This window comes from Coregonus clupeaformis, chromosome 7 (assembly GCF_020615455.1).
Source record: "Coregonus clupeaformis isolate EN_2021a chromosome 7, ASM2061545v1, whole genome shotgun sequence".
NCBI classification, from domain to species: domain Eukaryota; kingdom Metazoa; phylum Chordata; class Actinopteri; order Salmoniformes; family Salmonidae; genus Coregonus; species Coregonus clupeaformis.
The window spans coordinates 66,198,396-66,218,193 of NC_059198.1; the positions used below are offsets into that span (position 1 = coordinate 66,198,396).

The 19,798-nt window shown below is 45.0% G+C and overlaps 1 protein-coding gene across 7 annotated transcripts in view; it reads left to right on the top strand.

Moving 5' to 3' along the window:
- LOC123491251 (liprin-alpha-2-like) overlaps nt 1-19,798 on the top strand; it is a 212,060-nt gene that overhangs the window by 164,126 nt on the left and 28,136 nt on the right. For 5 of the 7 annotated variants that reach the window (XM_045221492.1, XM_045221489.1, XM_045221490.1 and 2 more), the window contains exons 4-8: nt 2,704-2,868; nt 3,976-4,050; nt 13,258-13,368; nt 16,237-16,470; nt 17,162-17,308. In XM_045221492.1, coding sequence (XP_045077427.1) covers nt 2,704-2,868; nt 3,976-4,050; nt 13,258-13,368; nt 16,237-16,470; nt 17,162-17,308 — 732 coding nt within the window. The remainder of the gene's footprint in view (nt 1-2,703; nt 2,869-3,975; nt 4,051-13,257; nt 13,369-16,236; nt 16,471-17,161; nt 17,309-19,798) is intronic. The other 2 variants (XM_045221491.1, XM_045221495.1) reach the window with 1 other exon arrangement.

The following is a 19,798-nucleotide window of genomic DNA, read 5'->3' on the forward strand; positions in this document are numbered from 1 at the left end:
CAATGTTTTCATCTGTTGACACGGTTGACTGGTCATCTGTAACATAGGTCAATGGAACCGGTAGCCTCCATTTCCCCTGGGGACAGATTTGGACCCCATGTACATAACTCTGAATTCCAATTCCGATAATACCCTTTCATTAGGCAGAGTAACCAAATCTTGCTATTGACAGATAAGGCTGCTTTTTCCCACCAGGCTGTATAATGGGAGACTCACAGAGTCACACTGACTGACTGCACACCACCAGTCTGCCAGAGAGGATTTTAGCACTGCCATTTTAGTAGGCCTGTCACTGCTCTGCCATCTCGCCAAAGATAGAGAGAGAGAGAGAGACAGACAGAGGGAGAGACAGAGAGAGAGAGAGAGAGAGAGAGAGAGAGAGAGAGAGAGAGAGAGAGAGAGAGAGAGAGAGAGAGAGAGAGAGAGAGAGAGAGAGAGAGAGAGAGAGAGAGAGAGAGAGAGAGAGAGAGAGAGAGAGAGAGAGAGAGAGAGAGAGAGAGAGAGAGAGAGAGAGAGAGAGAGAGAGAGAGAGGGAAGTAATTTAGTCTCTCTCTCTCTTCATTATCACCTTGAATCCTCTGCAGAGCGATAATGAGGCAGACTTTTAATATATCTGCTTTTTTTGTTGTAAAGGTTTTAAAGTTCCTAATTAAATCTTTGAAGCCAGGTGCATGCAATCAGTGGGTTGGAGGGCTGACAACAGAATGGATGATGGTGTACCTCTAGGTTTTAGGCCTGAACACTGTAAGCTGGATAAGAGCTTGTGCCAAATGACTTGCATACAAAGCCATGCAGTGTAGAAACATGATAAGAGAGAAATGATGAGCCATAGAGAGGGGATAGAGAGAGGAGGAGAAGGAGGAGGAGAAGGAGGAGGAGAAGGAGGAGGAGAGGTTGTATATAGGTGTATATTGCTTTTTATTATTCCGGCGAGGCGACGGCTGAGGTAGAGCTGGGGCCAGCGTTCAGACTCTGATTGATTAAACGGTGGGGGTTTGGATGTGGGGAGGGAAGGTAGGGGGGATCTCAGTCTGCTGGCAGCCCTTCAGATGCTCAAGGAGGGAAGGAAGGACGGACAGCCCTCTTGAAGCCCTCCAAAACTAGTCCACACCATTCTGTCAGCACCTTCTCCCTGACTCCAACTTATTAAGTAAAACAGCAACAGAGACAATGGCTCAGTTCCAATGTTGTTTCTAGCATATCATTTAGAATGGAGCAATGTATTCAGCATGCATTTTAAAGGGTATGCTAGTGTGGATATTGAAACAGAGCCTATGTTTACTATTTAGCCCCCACCCAACATAGCCTCTGCAGTGCCTGATGGGTAGTGTAGTGCAACACTGAAGTCCTAGTGAAGTTTTACCAGGTTGAGTGAATATGTCTGAAAATGTGGTTGATGTCTGTATGTCTAATGGTTCTTAATGCCTGGATGATTAAGGGATTACAGTCTATGGTTTAAGCACAATGCTTGGACAGGCTCACAACACCACCAGAGCCCTGCTTAAAGATGGGTTTAGTAGTAAATTACTTCCTTATATACTATGGCGACGCCAGTGTGAAAACTCTCCCAAACCATTGGTGAACCACACCGTTATGTTATTATCCGGCCAGAGCACGTGGCGACACCGAGAAGGGGTTGTTTGGCCTAGTGAAGCACAGTCAGGGTTAGAAACAAGGCATTTGGGATGTGGAGATGAAGAAAATTGTCAATGTTTCTCAGAATGACAAGACAACAAAGCTGAAGACACTACATGAACCTCTCCTCAGATCACTATCTCAGCGGATCTTAGTGTATTCCTAACAGGGCAGATAGCATCATCATTAGCAATTAGCTTGCTCGATTAGTTGCTTGTCTGTTAGGCATTTGCATTCCCTCCAAAACACTAGGCCTTCATAAGACCAGGTTATGGGCCAAATCTAGACCCCAAAAGCCTAGCTATTCAGACTAGCACAGCCAGACTTCCCTCAGGCCCCCATCCCTCCACTGTGCCTGTATGACAGAGATCAGAGGACAGTGTTCACCTTTATGGTCCCTGTGTGTCTCTACTCCTCCTCTCTCCTGTTCCACCTACTCCCAGCGGACTCATCTCATCCCTTTGTGTTGCTGGAAGTTGACTCCCCCAACTCTCCCTGTCCTTGGGAATCTTTCCACTGAGAATTGATTCGGCACACCGCCTACACCAGCCCAGCATAGTAACTACATTAGCATAATCTATTTTGTGTGCAGGCCAGAGAGTTTCAATTTGTTTTGAGTGCCTTCATTGTTCCGAGTGCCATAATTGATTTCCGTATGTTTCGTGTTATTGCACTGAACGGTTAATGTTCTCCTTCTCCCCCCGACCAAAAGATGGAAAATTAAATTAAATGACCAAGTTGAGAAGATCTCGTTGATTACTTTGATTTCTTTTCATTGCGGTTAATCAGGGTTGATATAAAAAATGTCTTTAGAGAATCACATGAAGACCAGTAACCTTGTGTAGTTGGTACAATACAGTCCAATAGTCAGGCCACTACATGTTGACATTTAGAATCATATCACTGCATCTTCTCTGGTGCCAGGATAATTGATGATGCAGACGATAACGGTAATAGGGTTGATGATGATGTCAATCATACAGATGATGCAGATAGCCTTTATGATGATGATGTGGATGATGATGATTATATGAACTCTAATTTCTGTCCCTATGTCTGTCTCTATAGTTGCTTCTGGAGCATCTGGAGTGCCTGGTGTCCAGACATGAGAGGTCACTACGTATGACCGTGGTGAAGCGGCAGGCCCAATCCCCCTCAGGCGTGTCCAGTGAGGTGGAGGTCCTCAAAGCGCTCAAGTCCCTGTTCGAGCACCACAAAGCTCTAGACGAGAAGGTAAGACCATACATTAGTGATGTAGCCTATAGAATGTGTATGCACAGTAGCTATTCTTTTTTGCTGACTGAAAGAATGGATTATACACGCGGATAGAGATTCTTCAATTGATTGTACAGTATATTTGACTGATGACAGTACACATGGAGAGGTATTGCTAACATAGTGCCATCCTGGTATTGAATATCCTTTGTTTTGGCATAAGTCACCACCACAACCCTCCTCGCCGATTGGCCCAGCCCTCTGCCCCCAGCCTGTTGATTGATGGCCTCAGCCCTCTGTAAGATGTCACGCCGGCCGCTGTAATCTATTTAACCCTCCACAACAGACCTTATCATTTATAACGCGTCTCTTCTGGCCGCTGGACTAGGGAATAAAATACGTTTTTGATTCAAGGGATGTTTTCTGCCCTGCGTCGAGCTGTCGGTGGGTTGCTGGGCTGTACCGAGGAGGGGAAAGAGAGAGGGAGGGAGGGAGGGAGGGAGGGAGGGAGGGAGGGAGGGGGACGACGACTGTCCTGTAATCCAGGCTCAGCCTCCTCAGAGAGGCCTTGATCCTAGCGGGACACAGCCCCGGCCATGGAGCACCACGGAGCTCACTAGTAATTGCTCCATCAGTAGCATGACAAATACCTGAACATAGTACATATAGGAAAGCATAGGGAGAGGAGGGTAAAGGAGGGGAGAAGAGGAGGAGGAGGAGTGAGGAGAGGAGGAGGAGGAGGAAGGGGAGGAGGGAGGGAAAGCTGTTCCCAGCAACCAACGCTAAAAATCGTTAAAAGCGGATAAGGCCCGGCTTCAAAGCCCAGACAAAGTGTTATTGTTGGGCTGAAGGCTGAAGGAGAGAGGGAAGAGCAGCTTGGTCTCTAGCGGGAATACGATGTATCGTGTTAACCCCGGGCTGGGGTGGGATGGTGGGTCGGTGGGGAGAGATAAATAGGCATATCTCACTGTTGTCTCCAACACTATCCAGGCTATTCATCTGAAAGCTCAAAACCACACATCTACTGCCATTAACTACTAGAACAGAGCTCCATTGTAAGGTCCTACCAGAGGTTGTGTACAGTAACTGACTCATGGGGGTTTGTTGTGTGTTTCTTTTCCTCAGGTGAGGGAGAGACTGCGGGTGTCGCTAGAGAGGGTCTCGGCATTGGAGGAGGAGCTAACATCAGCCAACCAGGAGGTGAGAAACATGTCACAGCATCATGTCCACAGGCGCTCTGACTGAGACGTCAGTTCTATTCATTTCATCGGCCTTAGTCTGGAATTTGTCCATGTTTTAGTCGACTTTCAAAGTAGTTTGATGTTAACAGTTCTACTGACGAGGACTCCTCTTCAGGGGTAGTCATTCTGTCTTAAGATGGAGGTCGTGTGTGATGGGGTAAAGTATGGCATTGACAGATGAGAGCTTGCCCGTGGCGTTAGCAGGGTGGCGTAACCCCTCTGCTCAGCCTCTCAGCCTCTCTCTGCCAGGGCAGATGGTCATGTTCCAGCTGAGAGGAGCCCTCAGGCTGGCGCTCTACAGGAGCCAAATTAACCACTCTGCATTGCCAGAGAGAGAGAGAGAGAGAGAGAGAGAGAGAGAGAGAGAGAGAGAGAGAGAGAGAGAGAGAGAGAGAGAGAGAGAGAGAGAGAGAGAGAGAGAGAGAGAGAGAGAGAGAGAGAGAGAGAGAGAGAGAGAGAGAGAGAGAGAGAGAGAGAGAGAGAGAGAGAGAGAGAGAGAGAGAGAGAGAGAGAGAGAGAGAGAGAGAGAGAGAGAGAGAGAGAGAGAGAAGGGGTGAGAAGGAGAGTCAGTGAATGGTGGAAGACATGAGCAGTGAGGGAGTGAGAGGTAGGGTGAGAGATGGAGAGAGAGAGAAGTGTGAGAGAGAAACAGTTGAAGTTGGAAGTTTACATACACTTAGGTTGGAGTCATTAAAACTTGTTTTTCAACCACTCCACAAATGTCTTGTTAACAAACTATAGTTTTGGCAAGTCGGTTAGTAATAATAATAATATGCCATTTAGCAGACGCTTTTTTCCAAAGCGACTTACAGTCATGTGTGCATACATTTTTACGTATGGGTGGTCTCCCGGGGATCGAACCCACTACCCTGGCGTTACAAGCGCCGTGCTCTACCAGCACGGACCACGAGTTAGGACATCTGCTTTGTGCATGACACAAGTCATTTTTTGTATCACAATTCCAGTGGGTCAGAAGTTTACATACACTAAGTTGACTGTGCCTTTAAACAGCTTGGAAAATTCCAGAAAATGATGTCATAGCTTTAGAAGCTTCTGATAGGCTAATTGACATCATTTGAGTCAATTGGAGGTGTACCTGTGGATGTATTTCAAGGCCTACCTTCAAACTCACTGCCTCTTTGCATGACATCATGGGAAAATCAAAAGAAATCAGCCAACAATTGTAGACCTCCACAAGTCTGGTTCATCCTTGGGAGCAATTTCCAAACGTCTGAAGGTACCACGTTCATCTGTACAAACAGATTCAACCTTCCCAAGTTCAACCTTCCCAACAGTGTTCAACCTTCCCAAGTTCTCACGTCACCCCGCTCCTCCGCACACTCCACTGGCTTCCAGTTGAAGCTCGCATCTGCTACAAGACCATGGTGCTTGCCTACGGAGCTGTGAGGGGAACGGCACCTCCGTACCTTCATGCTCTCATCAGTCCCTACACCCAAACAAGGGCATTGCGTTCATCCACCTCTGGCCTGCTGGCCCCCCTACCTCTGCGGAAGCACAGTTCCTGCTCAGCCCAGTCAAAACTGTTCGCTGCTCTGGCACCCCAATGGTGGAACAAGCTCCCTCACGACGCCAGGACAGCGGAGTCACTCACCACCTTCCGGAGACACTTGAAACCCCACCTCTTTAAGGAATACCTGGGATAGGATAAAGTAATCCTTCTACCCCCCCTTACCCCACCCCAAAGAAAAAAAAACAAAAAAACATTGTAAAGTGGTTATCCCACTGGCTATAAGGTGAATGCAACAATTTGTAAGTCGCTCTGGATAAGAGTGTCTGCTAAATGACGTAAATGTAAATATACAAACAATAGTACACAAGTATAAACATCATGGGACCACGCAGCCGTCATACCGCTCAGGAAGGAAACATGTTCTGTCTCCTAGAGATGAACGTACTTTGGTGCGAAAAGTGCAAATCAATCCCAGAAAAACAGCAAAGGACCTTGTGAAGATGCTGGAGGAAACAGGTACAAAAGTATCTATATCCACAGTAAAACGAGTCCTATATTGACATAACCTGAAAGGCCGCTCAGCAAGGAAGAAGCCACTGCTCCAAAACCGCCATAAAAAAGCCAGACTACGGTTTGCAACTGCACATGGGGACAAAGATCGCACTTTTTGGAGAAATGTCCTCTGGTCTGATGAAACAAAAATAGAACTGTTATGTTTGGAGGAAAAAGGGGAAAGATAGCAAGCTGAAGAACACCATCCCAACCGTGAAGCACGGGGGTGGCAGCATCATGCTGTGGGGGTGCTTTGCTGCAGGACGGTCTGGTGCACTTCACAAAATAGATGGCATCATGAGGAAGGAAAATTATGTGGATATATTGAAGCAACATCTCAAGAAATCAGTCAGGAAGTTAAAGGTTGGTCGCAAATGGGTCTTCCAAATGGACAATGACCTTAAGGACAACAAAGTCAAGGTATTGGAGTGGCCATCACAAAGCCCTGACCTCAATCCTATAGAAAACTTGAAAAGTGTGTGCGAGCAAGGAAGCCTACAAACCTGACTCAATTACACCAGCTCTGTCAGGAGGAATGGGCCAAAATTCACCCAACTTATTGTGGGAAGCTTGTGGAAGGCTACCCAAACCGTTTGACCCAAGTTAAACAATTTAAAGGCAATGCTACCAAATACTAATTTATGTATGTAAACTTCTGACCCACTGAGAATGTGATGAAAGAAATAAAAGCTGAAATAAATCATTCTCTCTACTATTATTCTGACATTTCACATTCTTAAAATAATGTGGTGATCCTAACTGACCTAAAATAGGTAATATTTACTAGGATTAAATGTCAGGAATTGTGAAAAACTGAGTTTAAATGTATTTGGCTAAGGTGTATCCCTGTAGCTCAGTTGGTGGAGCGTGGTGCTTGCAACGCCAGGGTTGTGGGTTCGTTTCCCACGGGGGGCTAGTGTGGGGAATGTGTGCACTCACTGGCTGTGGGTCGTTCTGGATAAGAGCGTCTGCTAAATAACTGCAAATGTAAATGTGTATGTAAACTTCCGACTTCAACTATAGGTACAGTGGTTCCTCAATTAAAAGTTTTGAGTTCATGCCGCGACCGTTTGTGGTAGACGGTTTCAGATTGTGGTAAATTGCGTAATTCTGTCATTGAACCACACTATCACAAGGGGGAGTTAGAACGCTGATCTATCGGTTTTCTAAACTGTGGCTCAAATTGTCGATCTTTTCGTAAATTAATGGAGGTGCGAATGTTTCAGTCCAAGAGTCTCTCTTCTCTGGCACTCGAGTCCTGCATCAGGCAAAAAAAAAAAATAGCTGGCGGGTGGTCCCGGAGTTGAGAGAGAACTTGGGTAAATACAATGGCACAATTACACGGTGGGCTTTTGGTTTCTCTCCCTCTAAAAACAGAAATAAATAATTCTAAATAACAAAATGCCTTTATTTACCACAGTGTGAAAGAGTGATAGCCCCTCTATATAAAGTGAGTTGCTGAAACACAGAGTCCTTCTTTGCTGATGTGAAGAAGAAACTGAATGAAAGGGAGTCCAGCGAGGATAGGGAGGGGAAAAAGGTTGCCCATATTTTCAAGACCTCAGCTACTTCATGTATTTATGACATGTACTAGTTTATTTAGGCTATTTCATATATTTGTTTAGGCTTGGCCTATTTAATAGGCTATTTCACAGCATAAAGCTATATTTGTTAGCATAAAGCTGAGTGACTCATTCGTGGCTTTGGATCAAAATAAGTAAGTACCAACATTCTTTCATAAAGAAATGTAAAGGGAATAAATCAAATAAATCCTATTCATAATGAATAATCAGATACGTGTTGCAAGCTTGTCATTTTTCCTTATTGTAGTTTTTTGTATGATTTTATTTGATACAAAACATACACATACAACTACATCACACCTGCCCAGACCCACCTGCTCACACCCCCATCTCCAGGGTCCACAGCACTCTCCGCCACATGGCCTCAAACTGCACCATTTCCTTTCTCTCCGTCACCCACACGCACTTTCAACATTTGGATAATAAAGCATTTAAAGGCTGACATTGGTTGATTTTCAGTTTTTAAGTATACGTTTTTTCAAGATGATTGACAAGAAAAGTATCGTCCAACCCATAGGGCATCTCACTGCACCCTTATATGCAATTCTTTTGAAATATGCAGACAGACGGATTAAAAGTTTATTTCCATTGTAATACTTCTGACAGCCACATTTCTAACTCCACCCATAACTTTTGGACTTCATAACATTTCCAGAAGGCATGGATTATAACCTAATGAAAAATGAACCTGGAAATCTAATTTAATTTACTGCATGCCTAATACCTATGGGTTTAACCTTCTGAATGAATGATTATATTGAAGATAGAAACTGCCTCTTAATGAGTTAAAAGAGCCGATCCGTTACGCAACAAAATAATATACGTTTATTTAGCCTAATTGTTACCAGGTGGACAGTAGAGAGAGGAGTGAGTGAGAGAGAAAAAAGGTAGAGAGAGAGAGAGAGAGAGAGAGCATGCAGAGCAGAATTAGGCCAATACCCGCTAATTATCAAAATCCAGAAAAGAGCCGTTAAATTCTATAACCACTTAAAAGGAAGCGATTCCCAAACCTTCCATAACAAAGCCATCACCTACAGAGAGATGAACTTGGAGAAGAGTCCCCTAAGTAAGCTGGTCCTGGGGCTCTGTTCACAAACACAAACAACAGACCCCACAGAGCCCCAGGACAACAACAACAACAACAACAACACAATTAGACCCAACCAAATCATGAGAAAACAAAAAGAGAATTACTTGACACTTGGAAAGAACAAACCAAAAAACAGAGCAAACTAGAATGCTATTTGGCCCTTAACAGAGAGTACACAGTGGCAGAATACCTGACCACTGTGACTGACCCAGACTTAAGGAAAGCGTTGACTATGTACAGACTCAGTGAGCATAACCTTGCTATTAAGAAAGGCCGCCGTAGGTAGACCTGGCTCTCAAGAGAAGACAGGCTATGTGCACACTGCCCACAAAATGAGGTGGAAACTGAGCTGCACTTCCTAACCTCCTGCCAAATGTATGACCATATTAGAGACACATATTTCCCTCAGATTACAGCGATCCACAAAGAATTAGAAAACAAACCCAATTTTGATAAACTCCCTTATCTACTGGGTGAAAAACCACAGTGTGCCATCACAGCTGCAAGATTTGTGACCTGTTGCCACAAGAAAAGGGCAACCAGTGAAGAACAAATACCATTGTACTTTAACTATTTGCACATTGTTACAACACTGTATATATACATAATATGACATTTGAAATGTCTTTATGCTTTTGAAACTTCTGAGTGTAATGTTTACTGTTAATATTTATTGTTTATTTCACTTTTGTTTACTATCTACTTCACTTGCTTTGGCAATGTTAACATACGTTTCCCATGCCAATAAAGAGAGAGAGAGAGAGAGAGAGAGAGAGAGAGAGAGAAAGAGAAAGAGAGAGAGAGAGAGAGAGTGGTCCAGATTTGAATATCCATTATGCGTACTCTCTCAGAGCTGATTTCTTTAAAATGTTTACATTTAGAATAAATAGTTCAATTGCTTTTAATACAGACCCAGCTCACATAAATGGAATGGGAGTAGATTCTGTAGAATGTATCAGGAGGTTGATCAATTCCCCCCAAAACCTCTGGGGCTTCTGAATTGAATCCAGCCCCCAGTCTGAAGGGCCTGCATGCTTCTTTTTCCCACCTAGGGACCAATCCAGCCTGCATGAGATCCCACAAAGGCTGTTGTGAGAGAGAAAGACTGAGGGTGCATGAAACCTCTGTTACTCTATGTTATCCGGTCTCTCTTATTCATTTCCTGGTTGGAATTCTAGAGGGAATCCCCAAGGTGTCACCCACTCTATCCAGGGAAAAATGAACTGGTGCTTTGAGATTCAAGCCAGCAGGTTCCCTGTGTGTGTGTGTGTGCACGTGTGCGTGTGTGTGTGACTGATCTTAATTCAGAGGCATTGCCGCATATAGCAACCTGCTCCAGGCCCTAGGCTCCACCAAATCAATCTTGTACACCGAGAGATTTATAATAATAATAATATGCCATTTAGCAGACGCTTTTATCCAAAGCGACTTACAGTCATGCGTGCATACATTATTTTTTTTGTGTATGGGTGGTCCCGGGGATCGAACCACTACCTTGGCGTTACAAGCGCCGTGCTCTACCAGCTGAGCTACAGAGGACCACCCAGGATTTCACATCACTTCCTGTCCAATCTCCTTTTGCTCCTTCACACTAAAACATACCATTACTTCTCAGAGAGGTAGAGACGAATGGAGTCAGGGAAGATGAAGGTATTGTGAGGGAGAGGAGTTTGAAAGACATCACCGGGCCTTTCTGTTTAGCTGTGGCACTGTCTCCTGGTGTCTCTAATGTCTCCTGGTGTCTCCTGGTGTCTCTGATGTCTCCTGATGCCTCTGATGTCTCCTGATGCCTCTGATGTCTCCTGGTGTCTCTGATGTCTCCTGATGCCTCTGATGTCTCCTGATGCCTCTGATGTCTCCTGGTGTCTCTGGTGTCTCCTGGTGTCTCTGATGTCTCCTGATGCCTCTGATGTCTCCTGGTGTCTCTGATGTCTCCTGGTGTCTCTGATGTCTCCTGGGCTTTGATGAGTTGAGATGAACTTCTACCACATCAAAGGGAAAGATGGACACTTTCAATTTACTTCTGTAAACTTCTCATTTTTCTAATTTGAGAGCAACCACAGCCTCAGCGGCAGCAGGGCTCAGTCTATAATTTGTTATGCTGGGTGTCTGTCGGAAGGAAGTGTGTGTGTGTGCGCGCGCGCGCGCGAGCCGAATGCCGAGAGCTGACCGTTTGATCTCTGCACCTGAAAAATGACAGATGCTCCCCAACGCGCCCACCAAAACATAAGGAGGTGTAATTGCACCCCTCATTAAAATAATGGAGAGAGTGAGAGAGAGGGGGAGAGAGAGAGGGGGGGGGGAGAGAGAGGCAGCAATATACAACAGCAAGCAAATCCACTGTCTGTGGATGAAATCTCAAACCCCGTGCTGGGATATTGTCGAGGCTTAATGTAAAGGGAATCCTCCATTGTAATTGTGGAATAATCCCTCCCTGCCCTTTGCCCTCTTAGAATGAATATAATGAATGTAATACTTGCATCTAGTGAGTGCCTCCGTCTGTGCTTTAAAAAGTGGTGTTTTATAGTTGTAAAGCTTTAAGGCTATTTCTGGCACACAGTGGCAGAGGCAGTTATGTGTCGCATTTTCACATCAATCATTGTTTATTGACGGAGGTGTCATTGAATGCCCTCTAAGTCTTGAACGCAGATCCACTGGAGCGGATGGTGAAACACTTGGCAACCGTGTTGGATTCTCTCACTGTGTTGTTTTATTGTGATGTCATCGCCTCCTTCTGAGAAATGTAATTCTGTCGGTCTCTCCGGGGGTGCAGACACAGCCCAGTGATAGATCTGGGATTCCCACAAATGGGAAGTTCCCAACAAATAATCAGGCTTAACTTATTTATTGTAGACAGAGATGGCATTCCAATAACAGTAATACTGATATACTGTGTGGATTTTACCGATCAGGACTGGAAGGCCAAATTGCAGCACTGCCTCAGTCTGTAGTATGATATATTGCCATGTTTAGCAAAATACTGTATTATACAATATGACTGTCATAGGCTGCTACACTATCCTTCCTGGATTCTTCTCTCTCTCATTGGCGTCATAATATTGATGTCTCCGATGGGGGAAACAAGGTCGGTTCGTTTCCTAAATCCAGATGAAAACCTGAGATTAAAGCCTAAAAGGATCCTGTGATCAGTGGTAATAGCAACACGCTGTCATTTTAATCACACCATCCTGTTTGCCTCCCAGCTGGGTCTGTTCGTTATGGAAAATCTGTCAATGTCTGTGCTCATGATTACATAATAATGGGCAATGAGCACACTAATTCAAAGCAACCAATATTTTACTTTGTGCTGGTGGAGGCCTCTGGGAAGCATAGTGACCGGCTACAGGTATTTATGACAATGACATGGTGCATCTCTCTACTGTAGTTGTCAAACAGTAAAATCACGACTTTTGTACAAATATTTTCACACACCAAAATATGACAGTTATGCGAAAAAAATTATGGTTAGCACATCGTGAAACAATGACTGTCTTCTCCTAGTTTCAAGGTCTGGGAGGCTTCTCTGAAACTGACTTGTGAAGGCAGACCCTACAGGCATCATGTAGTCTCCCTGGTATTGCTGTCACTCGTCGTTAGCAATGGTGTAAAATTGCATTAGAAGTGAGGGGGCCCCATAAAGGAACTGATACCATGCTGTTTGTACTGTCCAAGAATAGGTTATAGTCCAACAATTTTGACAATTATAGCTGTGTCTCTACCCTGTTATTTCCCCCTTCCTCCCGCTCGGAAAGTCCTAATCAGCCGTCACTGTCAGGGAAAACCCTCATTATGCTTGTCGTGTCACTCGTTTGTAGCCCCTGGCAACGTGATTAAGAGTTAAGAGTTAACACCAGATGCTTCAGGTGATACAGAGAGAGAGAGATGGGTTCGCTGAACAAGATAATCATAGTGATCACGTCAAAACCTTGACTTAACATGACTTAGCTGGCAGTGTAATGTTCCGGAGATTCCTACACAGACAAGCTGTAACAGTAGGATATAACCTGTTAGCTGTCGTTTAGGAAATATTTAGGTTGTTTGTGTTTTGGAAAGTGAATGAGATCCTGACCCTTGACCTTAATACATTGGCACATCAGTTTTATTCCCCTGAGGCACTGACAGTACAACCCCATGCCTGGCTGGAGCTGACAACTGTGTGTGTGCGTATCTGTGTCCGCATGCTCGTCTGTGTGCTATGTGTGTGTGTGTGTGTGTGTGTGTGTGTGTGTGTGTGTGTGTGTGTGTGTGTGTGTGTGTCTGTGTGTGTGTGTGTGCTATGCGTGTGTGTGTGCTATGTATGTGTGTGTGTGTGTGCTATGTATGTGTGTGTGTGTGTGTGTGTGTGTGTGTGTGTCTGCCTATGCACATGTGTGTGTGCCTGCATGTGTGATTGACTGCTAGGCTGATCTCTGCTGTGTATTGTAATTCTAGACCTGTGTATGAACCTCTGTCCTGTGTCCCTCTCTGTAGATTGTGGCCTTACAGGAGCAGAATGCCCACATCCAAAGGAAGGTGGCGTCAGGGGATGGGTCAGAGGACATACTGGAGGGCACTGATGCCAGCCAGAAGGTACATAGCAAGGTGGGCGTCCATTGCATTTACTGTCTTTCTATTTTTCCTGTCAATATCCACAGTTTTTTATTGTTCCATTTGATCATTTATCTCTACGTTGACAGGGCCAACACTCTCAACATTTCAGTTTTCACATCAACGTAAAAGTGTCAGATATAGATACTTTTCAACCATCATTTTCATTGATTCAACAAAGTTGTCCATTCATAGTCTGTTATTAGTATCATCGTGGTATCAATCATGTTATCATTTCACTAGCTAGATAGATACAGCCCTTCACTGTCAGCAGTGTCTTTGAGCAGCCTGATAGGCAGCGTGAAGGACAACCACAATCAGCTGATATGTACTGTCTATGACCCACCAGATTCCATTATACTGGAGCACCCATACTTCTGAATACATCTGCATATAAATGGTCCTAGATCACACATTCATACATTGTCCCAAAATGCATCTACGATTAGTCAGACCAGAGTGAAACACAGTACCTTGAGCAGTCAAAGCGTAGGAAATTTCCCGATACTCCCAGACATCAATTTTACATTTTAGTAATTTAGCAGATGCTCTTATCCAGAGTGACTTACAGTTAGTGAGTGCATACATTTTTCATACTGGCCCCCCGTGGGAATCGAACCCACAACCCTGCCATTGCAAGCGCCATGCTCTACCAACTGAGCTACAGGAGGCCTTAGAATGCAGAAAGCAACAGTGTCTTAATCTCATAGAGGCTGGTACTGCAGAACAACAAACAGAGACATCAATGACAATTCAATTCTAGCTCTCGTCTCATGGTTTGGATGTGAGCTGAATCTCTAGGCTCGTGGATGAGCTGTACCGTGTGATGGGGACGGGTTGTCAGGAGTGTACGATTCAGTTGAGCCTGACCGGGCGACAGCTATCTGTGGCCTGTCATTCTGCAGAGTAGGGGGGTGGGGATGAGAGGGGTTGGAAGGTTGAAACTCCCCGTCACACACACACACACCCTCCTTGGTGTTAGTGAGAGGGAAGTCACTCACTGTCACCATCCAGAGGTAGTGACACGGATGATCTTCGGGGCAACTTCCTCCCGGGGGGCGGGGCAGAGTCCTCCTCTCCGTCTCACTGCTCCTGGGTAGAAGGGTGTTGAAGTAGAATGAACACACAGGCTAACGTCGTCGTCAGGCTGTCGTCAACCGTGTGACAGGTGTGTGTGTGTGTGTGTGTGTGTGTGTGTGTGTGTGTGTGTGTGTGTGTGTGTGTGTGTGTGTGTGTGTGTGTGTGTGTGTGTGTGCACGTGTTGTGCCTGAATTAACCATCAGGTCACATCATCACCACGGGGCATAGAGCTAGCTTAACCTGACAAGACAGCTAATGCAGTCAGACAGCCATGGCCTTTCCCTTATAACCATCAATGCCTCAATATTATATAGTGATCGAAACTCAGAATATTTCCTGTTGAATAGTAAAACCAAGAAGATTTAACCATAGCGGTAATCTTTTACAGTTAGCAATTTCAAAACATAACGATAAAATATAAGCTAGACTAGTTTTTACTGACATGCCCAAGCTATTGGTGCTGGGCTCCCCCACTGCAATTTAGCAGCACTGTAAAGTTGCTGTGATATGTAGACAACTAGACGTATAAAACGGGTCTAATTTAGCAAAAGGAAACTGCCACGGTACACAGTAGCTTGTTCCCTACCAGATCAATCTGCCTCGATGGAGAAACAATGTTTAACTCCATGTCCATCACTCCTAAAGGCATTGTTACAACTATCAAGTCCGCCTCGTCCCCAACCGGATAACTCCCCTGCAGGCTTTACGAGTATACCCTCCGACGCTCCGCAATTACATTTTGATTTCAAGAACTGGCCGTATAACTTGTTATCTCTGGGAAAAATTCAAACCAGCCTGCACTAAAAGCCAAGCTAAGGAGATGAATCCCAAAGTTTGTCCATTATGAGAGTAGGCTGTTGTGTTGGTATTAAAACCGGCGGGCTGATTTAGTGGGGCCTGTTGCCTTACACGGTGAATCATTGATCACAGGCAGTAGGGAGAGAGGCCCAATTAGGCCTGTCTGGCCAGATGGATGGGTATGGATGGTCAGCTGGCCCTGATACATGAGGATGGGTAGAGGAGGGAGATAGAGGGGGGGTTGGGTAGGAGAAAGAGAGATGGGAGAGGAGAGACAGACAGACAGAGAGAGGGGTACAGAAAGAAAGATGAGAGAGGAGAGACAGACAGAGGGAGGGAGAGGAAAAGAGAAACATAACTCCCCCTCTCTCTCTCTATCTGTCTCCTCCTCCCTTCCAGAGTCAAACCAAATCATATTCCTAATGCAAGTGCCAAACCAATCTCTTCAATGCAGTCTGGAGTCATCTTTATAGTGCCTCCATCACCCTGGCTGTGTGTCCATCTGAAATTAAACCAGAATAGGGGGCCAACAACCTCCAGCTCCTAAATTTATTAGAGCGCTAACACTATCTCTCTTGACTGGGAAATGCAGAGGTCTGATTCAAAGCCCTCTCAGCCTGTACTTGACTGGAAATTATGTTGTTTCAGCTCATCCATTTCAATTCAGCTAGCTAACACAGTTTTTGTGTCATGGGACCTAACTGATATAAAGCATATTTGAGTTGGTAGAAAATAGCTGTATAACATGATTGGGGTCAATTCCATTATTTCAATTAACTCAATCCACAAAATTGCTGAAATTGCTGAAAAGCAATTTAGAAATTAATTTAGAAATTCATAAGGATTTTTTATTCTTGACATAGCTCCTGATTTGACTGAATGGAAATGGAGCTGAGCCCAATCCTGCCAGCTTTATCCAGTAAGAGTCAAAACGTCTGGTTAAATGTCTCATTCTCTCTCATTCTCTCTCCTCCTGGTTCCCAGCGCCTGTCCAACGGCTCCATGGAGTCGGCCCACGAGGCCAGCCAGGTGGTGGAGCTGCAGGACCTGCTGGAGAAGCAGAACTATGAGCTGGCCCAGATGAAGGAGCGCATGTCCTCCCTGTCCTCCCGCGTCTCCGAGGTGGAGCAGGAGCTGGACACCGCCCGCAAGGACCTCATCAAGACAGAGGAGATGAGTACTAAATATCAGAGGGACATCAAAGAGGTGAGGAGAGAGGTACATTCATAGGAGATGCACCCACTCTCTAAGGAGAGACACTCACACACACACTGTTAATTGAGAGTTAGGGTTGTTGAGAACATACATTAACATGCATGAGGGACATATGCATTCACTACCTCAACCTCCTCTCTGACGACTTAGAGGAGTTACTGCCTCAGACAATCTGGATGGTTCTTGGAAAAATAATGTATCCAGGCTTCTTACTACACATTGGTACTCGGAGATGGTCTCTACTCATCTGTCCTGTGCTATAGGCGGACCATTATAGTCACACAATCACTGGACCCTCATATTTGGAGGAGAAGTGAATGTCCATCCGGTGATGTGAATCTGAATGTGACCTGGCTCTTGGTCCGCCTTGCTAGCGGCTAACCCTGGTTGAGATTGCTATTGATTGCTAATGATGATGGCAGCCTGGGCTCAGGGAGTGAGGCCCAACTAGTACACTGATCTTTATCAGCCCAGCCCTGTCTAAGTAATTACCACTGTCTGTGGAGACTGGTCTGAGAACAGTGTTATATCATAACAGCGCTAGAGGACATTTCCTTCCCCTCTATACACATACTCACTGAGTACAGGAAATTAACCGTAGGAGATTTAGGGAGATACTGTTTATGCTGTTGAGAGGGAAATGTACCCAACTGTGTGTGTGTGTGTGTGTGTGTGTGTGTGTTTGTCCCTACAGGCTATGTGTCAGAAGGAGGACATGGAGGAGAGGATCGTCACTCTGGAGAAGCGGTACCTCAGCGCCCAGAGAGAGTCCACCTCCCTGCACGACATCAGCGACAAACTGGAGAATGAGCTGGCCAATAAGGAAGCGTTCCTCAGACAGGTCACTTACCCTCTTCCACCAATCCTAACTTTAACCATTAGAGTAGTGGGGGAGCTGGGGGGGATACAAAACTGAACTAAGATCAGCATCTGAGGGATACTTCTTTAACCTACAGCAGTGGTCCCCACTGACTTTAAACCTTTGTTTTTAAGGTCACAACCCAGAAGGAATCAAAAGTGTCCCCACCGTGGGTCCCACCCACCTAGAAAAACCATGCCCTTTAGTACATGTTATCACTAAGGCAAAACTCAATTACATCTCGCATCTCTGGTTTAAAGGAGATCTCCATGGGCTCAGGGGACTGATCGTTCTCAACATTAATGGAGGACCATAGTTACAATAGCACACATATTTGCTGAAATCACCTGCGATCTGGATGAATAACACACTGTTCATTGCCAGTAGTGGATCAAGGATAACTCTCATCTTTGATGAATAAGAGTTCATAATATTCTGAAACGAGAGGATATCTTGACATTGTGTTTAACTCCAGCTGAGTAATTTGCGTATGGGTCAGGAATTTTAATGTAGTTACTTGAAGAGGCTGTGTGGGTGGATGTGCATGGATGCTTATCTGTGCCTGAGTTATTTGGTATTGTGAAAAATGTTATGATTAAGGAGGGGGAGCAATCACAGATACAGCACCAACAGCTGAGCTCAAGGCAGATGGATTTTCATACATTTTTATTGCCAAGCTATAGAGAACACACACACACATGAATCCGCATTTCTTAAACAGAAAGTACTCCGTGCACATTTAAGCAATAAGGCCAGAGGAGGTGTGGTGTACTGTCTGATATACCATGGCTGTCAGCCAATCAGCATTCAGGGCTCGAACCACCCAGTTTATAAAAGGAAATAAACCATAAGCAATTTCCATGTGCAATTTTATAAATTTACATTTCTAATTGAATGTTTGCCCTAGGTTTGTCTCTGGCATCAGCCCCTTGGTTCTTTCCAATGGCATCCTGGCCATTCTCTTGCCACTAGGAAACTTGGGCTCGGTTTAACTCTGAACTCCAACCAGGGATGAGAGTTGAATGGTATTCCATCCAGCAGCATTCTCAGAGCATACAGAAATAAAGCCCCAACCCCCCCTATGGACCCAGCAGTCACATCACACCACCACCCCTGCAGATCTGGTTTGTCTTGTTGCCGTGCCAACGGCCCTGCCCCAGGGCCTGGGCACTGACTTTTGAAGATGAGCAACTCAAGAGGGACGAAGAGGGGAGACGGAGAGATTGAAGGAGGGATGGAGACAGAGGGTGCAGGGAATACAGAGCCTCAAGTGTTTTTTTCAGCCAGTAGGGTGCTGGGCCTGTGTATACATACAGTAGTAGTAAACACACAGTATAGCAGAGAGACACACACAGAGAGCCCTGGTTTGGCCCCCCCAGGCCCCCTATGGCCCCCAGCCCACTCATGTCTAATTACTGGGTATGGACTACCAGGGCCAATGCTATGGGGGGACGGGAGCATCTGTCACTGGTGGAGACAGCTGCCAAGTAGTCTCTGGAAATGGAACAGTCTGAAACTGAGCAGAGCCAGGAGGAAGATTGAATGGGCCGTAGGGAAACAGAGGTTTCACTTTGTCTCTACTACTGTACCTTAAATTATGTATACTAGGGGTGTGTATCTTTCCCTTTCAAGACGATTCGATACGTATCTAGATACTTGGGCTCCGATACGATATAGGAACGATACGTTTAAGTTTGAAACGATTCTGTGCGATTCGGTTTGAGTAGAGAACGAATCGATGCGATTTGATGCGATACGATTCGATGCAGAAATATTTGTTGCATAAACACATTCATTTTCACATTCAATATCTGCTGCTGATGGAGCTCCTGAGCTGGGCCTCTCTGAGCTGATTCATCTGATCTGACGTGTGTGTGTGTGTGTAAATGATGTATGTCTATGGTGTATGTACCATGTAGGCACCTGAGCCACCCCACTGTCAGATTAGGAGAGGACGCATCAGTTGTCACAAAAGATGAGAGGTATTTTCGGAAGGAACGTAATATGAGCAAAACATTTTAGTGAACCAGCGATTCGGAACGTTTGAATCAATTTTCTGACCGATCCATGCTACATTTGGATCGGTTTGGGGTCCGCGGAACGATGCACTTGTATCTTATTAAATATTTGAATAGGGGACCGATGCGTATCGGTGAATCGATACATCCCTAATGTATATTCAAATCAAATCAAATCAAATATTATTTGTCACATACACGTGTTTAGCAGATGTTATAGCGGGTGTAGCGAAATGCTTGTCTGTGTAGTGGAAGGGAAGTGTTGTCTGTGTTTCTGATATAGAATGACTTTAGTGTATACATACAGTATATATACTGTATACTGTTCTATATTTATTACTTGTTACATAGCCTGTCCAGAAATACTCAGATAACTCTCTCTTGAGATTGGCATTGAGTTGTACTTGATGTGACGTTATTACAGCCAAGTGCACTTCATGTGTGATATGGGTCG